At 36.1% G+C, this 13,792-nt stretch overlaps 1 protein-coding gene across 1 annotated transcript; it reads right to left on the reverse strand.

Annotated features, from left to right (window-relative positions):
• Positions 1 to 1,512: 1,512 nt before the first annotated feature.
• Positions 1,513 to 7,452, reverse strand: LOC140226515 (uncharacterized). The gene is made up of 3 exons (XM_072306971.1): positions 7,350 to 7,452; positions 5,956 to 6,119; positions 1,513 to 1,674 (listed from the first exon to the last, which is right to left on the reverse strand). The coding sequence occupies exons 1-3, from the start codon at positions 7,450 to 7,452 to the stop codon at positions 1,513 to 1,515; spliced, it is 429 nt and encodes a 142-aa protein (XP_072163072.1).
• Positions 7,453 to 13,792: the final 6,340 nt, after the last annotated feature.

Here is a 13,792-nt window from a genome sequence, read left to right on the forward strand (position 1 = left end):
CATAGCCTACAATAACATAATAATAATAATTACATAATGATACAGAATCACTCAAAATTAGTTAGTTAGTTTGTTTGTTTGTTTGTTTGTTTTTTCGTTTTTTCGTTCGTCCATATATGCTGCTGCGGATGATTCGCAAATGAAATCCTCTTCTAGATCGAATACTAGTACCTGGCAAGGCAGTTCCATTGTAGCGATTAATTCTAGTCACTCATAACAAATTGTAAACTATATCGTGTATTTACAGGTAAGAAAACTAAAACTATCACTGATTGCTGATGGTGATTAATCCCCCCCCCCCCCCCCGCTCCAGCAGCTCAGACTCCTACGGAAAAGAATTGAACCAGGGTTTGTCGAGTATACACACAGAGGGCATTTTGCACAAATATACCTATAGATCTTCATACAAACCAAAATTTACCTTAATGGCTTAAATGCTTCAATGTGATCGAAAAAATGATCGGTTACCATGACAACGTTTTTTCCTTATACTAACACAATGGAAAGATGGCAGTAGTGCGTTGAACCCGATTACCAAAGGCACAAATGCATCTGTGGAATTCTTTTGTGAGCCGCAAGAAAACTGACAGCTGTTTCAATACAGCCATAGACTCCACAATGTCAATCACTTAGATTCCACACTGTGTATGTGCGCAAACACGACAGTGTGTTCCTGTGTTTGGTTATAAGTGAAAAATCGATTGGTTCTAGGGTCCATATTATTTTAATGAAACAGAGCGTAAAGTCAGGTAGACCAGGAAGTAATGAATTATATCCACGTTATCGTGCAGTCATGCACTGTGAACAGGTTGAAATGATTCATGGTAAACAAATCCATGAACATTGAGGATGTACGAACGCGGCATGTTGCAAGACGTACATGGGGAATTCCACGCGCTGGTTCAGGATGATTCAAAGAATTCGACAAATTAATCACACATCGGGCGACCTTACTTGTAATCTTTGAGATAACGAGTCTAAATACTGAGGGATGTTGTTTTGCCAGGTGAACAATAAGCAATGTAAAAAACTGAAAATATTCTGTAATCATCAAAGCACAGACCTATTCAGTGTCGGTGTTTTATGCTAATATTTATTTCACCCAAACCTGGGGGAGGGGGGGGGGGGGTGACTTCAGTTGGGTAACAATAGTTGATTTATGCACTAACACAGAAAAGTACTTGATCCATTGCTGAACACATTGAATCATCTTTTTCCCCTTTTTGGAAGTCCCTCCCCCCATCCCGATATGGCCGACATAAGTTGCAGTTTTAAAACCAAATATATCTATAGAGTCTGTCATGTCAATGTATAATTATGTGCTGGTAAATAGTGACATAGGCTGTAGATGTTTCTTTATTTTTGTAATCGATATTCTTTATTTATTGATTTTTTTTTAAATTGATCTTTTTTTTTTGGGGGGGGGGGGGGCATATGCGGCCCGGAACGCCATCTCCTTGATGCGACATAAACATAATTACACAAGTGTTTAACACTGGATTTCGACACGTGTTATACATACCGTATGGCAGCCTTCATGATCGGCGTGACACCGGTGTTATCCTTAACATCAGACGACGCCCCGATCTCGACCAGGCACTGGACCGTGCTTAATTCCCCTTTGTCAGCAGCGACGTGTAAGGCCGTGTAGCCTTCGGGACATTTCATGTTGACCTGAGTATTAGCAGAAAATAACACAGACTGTATGTAGACCTATTCAGCTATTAATAGTCGAATCCAAACGAATTTCGACTTTGATACACATCTGATTAAACAGAGATTATTATGCTCATATCCATTCGACATAATCAGTTTTTCGACGTGTACAAAGTTGACTAAACATATCTTATGTAATATGTATGTATGTATGTATGTATGTATGTATGTATATATGTATCAATCAATCAAGCTGGAGTGGCAGTAACCATCGCATAATCAGAACGAATTGCAGAATACTTATATCAAGTGGGGAGTCACAAGAGTGAACATTGAAGAATATTCCTTACGAAAATTCAAAATAAAGTCTGAACGTGTAAACAAAAATGTTCATAATATGATCACATCTTCAATACGTACTTATCTTTACGTCACGTAAATCAGTGTCATCTGAGACGCAAGAAGGATTAACATTAATCTAGATCTATAAGGTTATTCCCATTTTGAAATTGGCAACTTAAGGGTGCATCCGGGATTGTTTTTTTTTTTTTGTCTTTTATGCCTTGAAGTGGCTGATTCGCCTACTCGCTTTAACCCTATTCTAACTGGGGGGGGGGGGGTGTCAAATGACCCCCCCCCCCCCCTCGACGTTTCGCGTCACGATTTCGCAACGCGCAAAGATTTTGCCGCATCGTTTCGCGACTTTTTTCATTGAAGTCTCCCGCATATTTTGAGACCAAATTTGCGACATCCGGGTGCACCGTTTTGAAGTTACGTAATGTTTTGCATATGCATGTCAACCAAAAAACAGCTCAAATTCATGATATCATGTGCAAATTGTGTTTTTTGGTTAAACTGATATAAATTAGATTATTTCAACTTTTAACCATTGAAATTAATCAATTCTAGTGTAGATAAGCCTGAAAAAGTGCCTGCAACAAATTTTGGCAAAAAAAAAACATTAGAAAACAAAAGGTCGAAAAAGCAATAAAATACATAGAAATTAACAAAACAATAAAAAACAAAAGAAATTGATTTCGATTGTGCTATTTTTTTACACGAAAATTGTTTGATGTGTCCTGAGGAATTCTGACACAAAAATTTAGCAATCCTCCAGTCTTTTTAATGGAGTTATAGGTGAAAATATGATTTCATGCACAAATTTGCATAATTAATTTATTAAAAATAGAAAGGCAATATTTTTCTATTGTATGACCATGTAATCTTGTAGTTGAGATCCAGCTCTATCTTCAGGCAAAATTTTGCGGCGATCGCGCGATCGGTGGCCGAGATCTGAAGGGGGGGGGGGGGTCAAATTGAACCCCCCCCCCCTCAGTTAAAACTTGGTCTCAAATAGCCCAGTTAGAATAGCGTTAATACAAAGACCCATCAAAACATAATTCTGTTTCTTTTTTCCATTGTATGACAATAGTAGTAATTTGCTCAAAGGTGGGTTCGAGTGTATGTGCTTTATTGGATACGCTGTTGTGGAATAATATTCTTGTTACGCACAGATGAACAAATATTTGACGAGTTACGACGTCGACAGATTGTTATGATCCCCTTAAAGGGGCATTCCAGACGATTTTCATAATTTCACATCATGTAGTACATACATCGACAGCTCCATTTATAGATTTGTGGAATTTATTGTGGTCCTTAAGTAGAGAAACCTTAAACAAATTACACTGAACAATGATGATTACATAGGAGACTCACATATTTCAGAAATGTTGCAGTGTAATTTCATTACAATACCGCTTGCTTAACAAGTTCACCTGTGTATGATCTATGCATACCTTCTTTTTTCGTTCTGTTTCCTCGAGCCCAACCTCATGCATTCTTATGGTGAGGCTGCCATGTCATCATCCTTGTTCATTGCAATATGTTTAAATTTTGAAAACATTCTTATTCTTCATCTCAATCACTACAAATTCTGAAACTTTGTACTCAGTTTAAGTGATTATGCTTTATTCAAATGTAAAAGTATGAAAATAATCCGGAGGTCTCCTTTAAGTGATGATATGACCTTTTAGACATCATATATATATTCAGACTGTTGAACTTTGTACCGCCAAAAAGGGGTCTATTGAGAAGAAATGATATCGAAGAGATATATCAAGAAACAAGAGACCCGTGTAATAATGTCATGCAATTGGCGTTGTGCTTAAGAGGGGCTATTGTTAAAGCAATAATCAATAGAATCCACGAGTGCATGAGGTTTCGTCAAGGCATCATATTTAGTTTCTGGATATTAAGGTGAGGGATCGGATGATAAGGGAGCATCAAAAGCTACAGTTAGACATAACATATACGATTTGATATTAACTGAAACCCCACATCTTACAGATAATGATCAGCATGGCTCTTCTGAAAATTGCTTATGTTCTCTCCCTCTCTCTCTCTCTCTCTCTCTCTCCCTATCTCTTTCTCTCTCTGTTTATACTCTGTGCTCATTTCTTGCCATGTATTATGCAGCAGCTGCTCTACACTGCATTGCCAGGAACCTCTGTTCACCATGCATAAACCCGGCTATGGCGATTCACCCCGTCAAGGAACCAGCGGTTTAGTAAAAGGCATCCATAAGCAAATTCATCAAATCATTCATCATTATAATTATTTCATTTAGACTCATTAATCGTCATGTACGCACATCTGCATCTACCCTTTGGTTTTGAAGAGCCCATCGTAACAACAACCAAAACATGTATTCTCACAGGGTTCAGGGTTCAGGTTTATTTTTTGTTTCTATCGCACGATTAAGTGACCTTATTAGCTCATAACTATCTTCCCGGGAGAAAATATCACAAGTTTGCTTACTTCAGCCAACGCAAAGATAAGTGCATGGAATATAGTTTAATAATTAGATTGAACCACGTTATTACAAACTATCAATGGAACAACACGTTTTCATGATTTGTCCGCGAAAGTCTACCTGAGGTCCCGTGCAGTCTCTTATATGTTGGACACGTGTTCATTGGTCATGCGAGATGTCATCGTCATGGCGTGAAATCAGACATTGATGACCTGTACTGGAATTGAAAGCGTCCTTGCATGGACTTCTCCCCTAACACATTACTCTCTCTGGAATTTGATATAGACACTTTTTAATACAAACGTGTTCTGCACGTAGCCCCCCCCCCCCTCCTTCAGAAAATCTCCAATTTTTTGTAATTATAAATTCATATATTCCTTGAATTATCACTTTTATATCTTTTATGACTTCTGAATGTCCTGACGTTATTGATGCGAAGTAAACATACTATCGTATTGTATTGAGGCAATGCGTATTTCTGAGGTCATTAGCTTCGTGAAGCAATTGCTTATGACAATTGGTCTTATGAATTTTCATTATGTTTTCATTGATTCACTTAATTTGCCTGTTAAACCACACGTATACCGGGAATCTTAATGCTAATATGCACGTCTTTATTCTGTGTAATCGTGAAAGAGTGCTGTAAGTCAATCAACAAGTTTCTAAGAATTTCTACTGTTTGATACAAATGTTTGGCCTACTCAGTAATTGTTGGTTTTGTGGTATAATAAGAATAATGAATGCCAAAATGAGTACAAGATTAAGTCAAGTCAAAATATTTGGATGAAATGATCAATAACATCAAAGTTCCCACAAGAAATGGCTTACATAAGGCATAAGTTCCCATAAGTTCTGGCATCTCGCAAAATTAGTGGGACAAGACCTCGCTGGCATCTATCTGTCTCGTGAGGCAATTGGGTAGAATTAAAACCCGGCGTAAAATATGCACTAGATTATTTATTTGGAAAACTCTACCAAAAAAAAAAAAACAAAAAACAAAAAGAAAGTCTACATGTCACAGAAGAAATGTTTAAGAGGAAAATCAAGACTAAAGTGTTCGGATATTGCATGTACATTTTATAAGTAATATTCTATTTTGTAACAGCGCTTTGATCAGGTTTCTGCAAAAGCGCTTGGTAAGAAACAGTGTTATTCATTTTTTATTAATAATAATGATAATATTATTATTATTATTATTATTATTATTATTATCATCATCATCATTATTACTGTTATTATCATTATTATTATTGTTATTGTTATTATTATTATTATTATCATTATCATTTTTAATGTTATTTCTCCTTGTTGGAGCATTTCCTGCTAAAACTTTTATACATTAGGATAAAACGTGTAAAAGAGGATGACCGTGGAAATGTGTTAGGCATGGTAGACAGTGGTAGAAGCTACCCCTTGTCGGGACTAAGACATATACCAATGACAAATCAATTGGACAGCTCTGAATGTTTCCAGGCACTTCTTACGATGGCCGGATTGTGAAGATGGATCATTTTGATCGTCGTCGCGTCGCCCCTCGCCGCTGCCTGGACCATCTCGCTGGCGAGGTTGGCGACATCGAATGTCGGCTGGTCTCCGTCCCTGGATGGTGACGTCACATCCCAGGGTCTGTTTCCAGATTGAACAGCATCTTGCGTCACGTCTGTGTTTAACATGTGATGAGTATGGGTATGTAAATAAGTAAATACTGGTAGTATATCTATAAATATATTTATCTGTCTGTATCTACGTATATGCCCTTTATATTGTATATATATATATATATATATATATATGTATATATATATATATACATATATGTACAATATAAATACACAAATGAATGAATTTCCTAATTACAAATTAACGAATAATAAATAATAAATAGATATAACAGTATGTGTACGTTTGGATATGGAATCATTTTTATTCATGTGCATCCAACCGGATATCAGCAATCAATGCCTGGCTAGCATTAAGCAGTCTAAACTTAATGGCATCAAACCAGCGTTAAGAATATGCATGTGACGAAGACCTGGTGATATAAACAAAAATAAAAAGAGAAGGCATGTCATGTGGGAAAACATTAAAAAAAAAAAAAATATGTGGTGGACTTTTCTTCTATGAAAATCATTCTTGTTCCGCTGTCATAATTTATACGTCGAAATGTTCATGCATCAAATTGAACCTATATACGAATGTACGAAGAGAATAATCTCCTCTCATAACATCAGTTACCGTTCTTTTACTGTACAGTTTAAGTGTGAAATTTGTGTATGAGACACTACAGAAATGGTATATTGAATGTTGGGATAGACTGAGTGATTGAACATTCATCATAATCTATAGCATTTAATCCCTCTCCGTCTAGGAAATTCAGTCACCCTAATCCTTCGTTCCTACTCATTTACCACTTCCATTCCCCTTGCATTTATCTATTCCCTCTTCCCTCTACTGTCCCTCTCCACCTTAGAATCCCTTCACCTAGTGTTTATGTGCCATCCCTTTCTCCCGTTACCCACCCACAAGAGTTTTTCCGAGCGAGTTGGGGGGGGGGGGTGAAAACATAAAGACTTATATATAAAGAATGCTCTATGAAAATAAACAAAAACAAAAAAAAAATGAATTGCATTCTACCAGCGTCACTGCCACTGTCTGGAAATGAAGCAATCAGAAAATATGAAATAAGATTGAAATTCCTCATATGAATAAGCCCTTCATTCTTCCAAGAGAGAGAAAGAGAGAGAGAGAGAGAGAGAGAGAGAGAGAGAGAGATCCGAGGCAATTTACAATACATTACGATATTCTAAAACTAAAAGTATACATAAACTTCATAATTTCACAAATTCAACGTCACTGAAATATTACACAATGTCTTTGCCAGACATACCTTGACTCCCGAGTGCGTCAGGCGTTTCCTTAATAGTGTTTAGCTGCTGCTCAGTCCGTTTTTTACCCCCACGAAATCTCTTGAAGAAACTCATTTTGGGCGCCGGGCCTAGAGAACAAAAGATAATATAATTACCATCATCATTGCAGTCGTTGTCGTTGACAGCAAAAACCAATAATGATACGAATGAAGCAAATATATATCTGTATATATATATATATATATATATATATATATATATATATATATATATATATATATTATTCTTGACATCACTGCAACCAACTGATACCCTATACATAAAAGAGCAATTTACCTCCGCGTTCAAGTCTTCTTAACAGTGTGATTGCCGTAGGCTAACTACTTGTATAAAAATAAATGTCTCTTGTATATTTTTTCTAGTGTGGTACTGAGAAAGTTTAAGAAACAGAGTAAAATCACAATGTAATGATAAGAATAAAAGGACGCAAAAGTAACACTCACCAAAAAGGCACAGGCATTTGATATAAAAAAAGAAAAGATTTATATTCCCTTTTTTATGACGAACTGACATTACCTATTACGCATTCTAGAAGAGCTGATGACGTCATTTGTTTGCTACTGAACAGCACACATGCTATCAAATTTTCATGTGATTTTTTCGTATTCATTTTGAAGCATGAAAAATATACCTATTTTTGCACAAAATGGTTATTCAAAGTACATGCTCACAATCGTAACACCTAACATTAGGGGGTGGTTATAGTTGCTATACATTTCCATGATCTTCATAATAATCGGTATATATGGCATCAGATTTATGGCTGTAAACACTCCTTTTGTTTACAAACAGACAAAGTGAGATCAACTTTGCTGCAAATAACACGATATGTAGTAAGAGTAACATAAAGACTACTCATATTTTATGCAAAAGCAAGTTCCCTTTTTTCTCCACAAATATAGATTTTCATCGCTGCAAATCGCCGCAAGCAAAACGGTATAACACCGAAATAGGATGCAAGTATTCTTGCAATGAATTACAGTATACACAAAGTAAAATGAAGCAAAAAAAAAAAATGAATACTGTAATACTCACATGCTTGACAGTCGCAGCAAAATTACATCCAAACCAACAGCAAATGCAAGAAAAGTTTGTAATTATCTTGCAACAAAATCTCCGCATCAAAATCCAGGAGCGAGCGTACGATCTTGGAGAAAAACGGGGAAGGGAAGAATAAGGACTGCTTCCCCGTATCACAGCTGTGCGCTCTTAGCGACGCACCTGTTTCAGTGGGTTTGGGATAGGATTTTACGCAGATCAATGCGATTCCCCTCCTGCAACACACTCATTCGCAGCATCTGTGTATTGTGGATTAACCCTTTCTGCGCCAGGGACTTTGGACAGTATGTACAATGCTACAGGGTTTTCTTTGTCCAAGCACACAATGGCATGAAGGGTTAAGTAGCATCGATGGATTTCATACAGATGCACTCTCGCAATCATACACCATGAGAGACATACGCGGTGAAGCGAGCGCTCACAGCGGGTATACCACACACACGCGCACACACACACACACACACTCATAGAGCCCAACTTGTAATGACAACAATAAAAAGCACTACTCTATTGTGTACACATAGTTCTAATACAATAAACCAGGTTCAAGTCCAATCTATATCAGGATTGCGGTATGCTTGATTACCACATAGAGTGTTGGACGAGGAAGTGAGCTCTACAAAATCGTACGAAACATCGACGAGCAATTTATCAGCAATTACTTTATACATAATTTTAGGTGAAGAAGCTATCTCTGACGAAACCATAATGATCGCGCTCACACGCACACACAAACACACGCACACAAGCGCACGCACATGATTTTCCTACTAAAGAGTATTCTTGAATAAGATACGATAAGTATTTATAAGGTGAATATGAAACGTACATAATTATGCCTGGCGCAAAAGATGGATCGAAAATCTTGCTGATGAAAGAACAACGCATAAATTCTCTATTGTTCTCAAAATAATAAGAAAGTTATTATTTACAGAATGGATTTGCAGAAAAGAAGTTAAGACGTCAACAGGCACTTCACATAGGTGACATTACCTCGAGACTAGCATTCAAAAGCCCAAGCAAATTTCGGGAAATGAGGCTTTGAAAAGCAACAGGACCTGTACAACCTTAAATGTGATTAATAACCAGTACAACCTGTACAACCGTTAATGTGCGGTCCGGAGGTGATGCCATAAATCCACAATTGAACTTTGAATTCTCTTTCTAATTCAGTGTTTGTGCTTCCATAGTCTGCCATTCATTTCGTTTTGGTATTGTCGACTTCTTCGTCTGTTTACTCTTTGAATAGTCTCGTCAGACATGTAATGAAAATATTTAGGTTATCATATCACTTTCCTCTGAGATGATTGTATGAGAACTGCCCTTGGGCGATTAATCAGTAAATCTTATATATAAATATATATATATATATATATATATATATATATATATATATATATACAGATGTATATACATGTATATATATATACATGTGTATATATAGATATATGTATATATATATTATATATATATACATATATATATATAATATATATATATATTTATATATATACATATACATAAATTTATTATATATATATATATAAATATACTCCTAGATGGGTCATTTGGAAGACATTTCCATTTGTTTTATATGTAAATTTATTATTACATGTTCAATGGCAGTTTACGCAATGGAGACACGAAAATTGTCTCCTTAATGACCAGTTGTCTCCCTAATGAAGACACTTCCCCCCAATATGTCTCCCTAAGGTGCCAACTAGGGATATATATATACATATATATATATATATATATATATATATATATATATATATATAGGCGTAAGACAGTATAATTAGTATTCCACGGGAGACGTAGCTCCCCTTTCCGGGTGTTTTCACCTGACAAGCCAAAAAAAAAAAAAAAAAGTCTTCAGAGAAAAAACATAACCTTACCGGCGCCGCCATACTTCAAGATCTGTATCTATTTCTATTTTAGTGCCACTTACGTACTTCCGGGTTAAAAAAAAGTGTGGGGGCCCAAAGTGATGACACCTTATGTATTCCTTTGTATGGTGCACAAAAAGTGTGGGGGCCCGAGCCCCCACGGCCCCCACGGCTGCGCCGGCTATGTACATACATTTTGCGGTGATCGAGTGGCCACTGTTAAGTGATGAATTTCATGGCGTTACGGCGAGTGTGTTGTTTCATGTTGGTGTCGTGTTTGGGTATAGAGGGCGTGTGTACAATTCTTTGTGTGCATGCGGTTGCTCTTTTTATTTGCACATTCCATGGTACATTGCTTTGTAGCGATGTTATTTCACACACATGTAAGTCATGTTATAAATATCGCTGGCAGTGGCACACTTGTCATTTTGATTGTCTTCATTTATATACTGTATATGTATATGTACATGTAGATATTAAAGGTAGGGAATCCCATTTGCATGCCTTAAATGAAGAGTTGTATAAATACAGTGGTATGTTGAAGAGAGTATCATTTTAGAAACTCCCATAAAGTATTGAAAGTGGAAGGTAACATTTGGTACATTTTTATTGACCGTTAGATTTTGAATTGAATTTTTTTTCGGGGCTCACCATAAATTCCAGTACATTACTAGGCTACCTTTGCAGACCCATGCACTACATGTGTGTCCATAATGTATATTTTGTGAAGAAAGTTCATCAAAACTTACAAACATTTCTATATATATTCTTGCCACACACTGTATATGTTATTACATATTCAGCTCTTATACTTTTAGATTTGTGTTTATAGATTTAAAAAAAAATACAGAAGACTGCAACAAAAAGGCTTAAGTGTGGCTGACACACAGAACTACTGAGTAGTTGAGTTTTGTGCATTATTCAAATTGTAGATAACTGTTGACTTCCAAATTTCTCAGCAGTGGCCTAAACAAGTCCCCTGAGGTTCATATTTAATGTTTTGCTGCATTTTGGGAGGTCTGTAAAAGGTATCCCCTACCTTTAATATATATACACATAAGGTGAAGTGCGCTCCGCTTCGTACGTGACAGGTGCTGCATTTTAGGTATATTTGTGACGGAGGAAGAATTCCCCCAAGCTTTTGACCTTGTTAAAGGTCTTTTTCTAAGGGCTTTGGACGTAAACAAAAAATCGATCAATTTACACACATTTAAACAGAATAAGGCAAAAACAAGACAAAATAAAAGAAAGCCAAAAGGAAGTCAAAACGAATATAAACAACAACATGACATCCACTTCAACAGAGCAGCGATATCATGACATATATTGGCAGTGAATTAATAGAAGAGTAGTAGCAGTAAAGTATAAACAAACAATAACAGCATAAATGATTGCAATGGGATCATTCGAAATACATGAACAATGAAAATAAACCAGCAAAATAAAATTGGTGGAGCCGTACAAAATGAAATAGGATAAAATAAAATAGAATAAAATAAGGTAAAATGAAATAATATAATATAAATTTATATGAAATAAAACAAAATAAAATAAGACAAAATAAAATTAAATGAAATAAAACACACTGGTTACGGGAGGAACCTGCTGTGTGTAGTGTCAGTGCAGTGAGTGAGAGAGGTTCGCAAGTGAAATGTGTGGGTAGTAAAGTGTGAGGATGTAAATTGCAGTATTTGAGGCATTGATAGCGCGAAGAACTTGAAACTCCAACAAAGGCCTTAAACATCAATTGCTATACTCATTTTCTTTCTTAACATTATCATTACAAACATTATCAACAATATGATGGGTCTGTATGTGCATAGGTAAGCATGTACACACATGTGCATAAACACACGCACACTCGCACACACATAATTGCCCACGCGCACTCCAATCATATAAAAATATACTCACGTGTTATTATAAACACATATAATCTATATCGATAAATATATAATTAATGTGCTTATATACAGAAGCAAGTATCCATACATGAATATATAAGTTATAATAATCCGTCCAATCATATCTATACATAGTTAAATACAACAGTTTCTCTTGCCCCGAAACATGAACTCTCTACAAACTAGAAATGTCGCTTTGGCGACTGGTATGCCTCCGCCATAATGCATGATTTTCCCAATAGGTCTAGATAGTACATGTGGACACTGTGTGATTACATTTTCACAAAATTGGCAAAATATTGGAATGACAAGTTTGTCACAAATGTGTTGAATGTTCACCTTCCTTGATGTAGGTTTAATTGGATGAATAGGAGAGCATGTATCTAGGGATTTAAGGACTTTAACTTGACTTTGACCCATTCATACATTTAGGCATTGAGTAATTTTCAAGGTACAGGTGTGGAGAAAAAGTGCAATTTCTGAATTGAATAGTAAATTGTTACCATTTTCATCTGGCCCTTGACCCTAAAATTCATAAGATAATTACTTTCAGGTAGAACATGCATAATATGTACTAAGTTTCAAGGTAACTTGAGTCACTTCCGAGATATGGAGGAAAAAGTTAGTTCAGCACTTTCACTTGATCTTTGACCTTTTGACGTTTGAGGCAAAAAGAGAAAAAAAAAAACTTTCCAGAGAATTTCTATTAGGTTACACATGCATACACCAAGTGTAAAAAAATAACCCTGCTGGCATTGCATAAATATGAGGGTATAGTAAAATTTTGAAGTCTTGCACTTGACCTTTGACCCCTGGCCTTTGACCCCATGAACCCTACATTCTCTAGATAATCACTTCCAGTCAGTACATGTACAGTACACCATACTATGTTCCATGAAGATACCTTGAACAATTTTCCAAGGTACGGAGAAAAAAAAGAAGTTTTAATATTTTTACCTGACCTTTTGACCTTTGACCTTTGACCTCATGACCTAAACTTTCACCAGAGAATCTTGATTGAGTAATACATGTATACACTAAGTTTCAAGAAAATATCTTCAGGCATTCAATAGATATGGTGGAAATAGTGAAATTTTATGTATTTGACCCTGACCTTTTGACCTTTGACCTTTGACCTCATGACCCAAACTTTCACCAGAGAATCTTAATTGGGTAATACATGTATACACTAAGTTTCAAGAAAATCTCTTCAGGCATTCAATAGATATGGTGGAAATAGTGAAATTTTATGTATTTGACCCTGACCTTTTGACCTTTGACCTTTGACCTCATGACCCAAACTTTCACCAGAGAATCTTAATTGGGTAATACATGTATACACTAAGTTTCAAGAAAATCTCTTCAGGCATTCAATAGATATGGTGGAAATAGTGAAATTTTATGTATTTGACCTTGACCTTTTGACCTTTGACCTTGAGCATGTGCACCCAAAAGTTGATAGGCACAACTTCACCCCCTAATACACATACATGCCAAGTTTCATTAGGATACCTCAACAGGTTTCGATAGTTACCTTGTCCA

The sequence above is a fragment of the Diadema setosum genome, chromosome 3 (genome assembly GCF_964275005.1).
Source record: "Diadema setosum chromosome 3, eeDiaSeto1, whole genome shotgun sequence".
Classification (NCBI taxonomy): Eukaryota; Metazoa; Echinodermata; class Echinoidea; order Diadematoida; family Diadematidae; genus Diadema; species Diadema setosum.

What these genes read in the sequence shown, in the direction of transcription:
- LOC140226515 (XM_072306971.1), bottom strand. Translation starts at nt 7,452, where the DNA reads ATGAGTTTCTTCAAGAGATTTCGTGGGGGTAAAAAACGGACTGAGCAG. An exon ending in CGGGAGTCAAGGTATGTCTG is followed by an intron (nt 6,120 to 7,349) that starts GCAAAGACATTG and finishes ACGTGACGCAAG; the next exon opens with ATGCTGTTCAATCTGGAAAC. An exon ending in ATCTTCACAATCCGGCCATC is followed by an intron (nt 1,675 to 5,955) that starts GTAAGAAGTGCC and finishes GCTAATACTCAG; the next exon opens with GTCAACATGAAATGTCCCGA.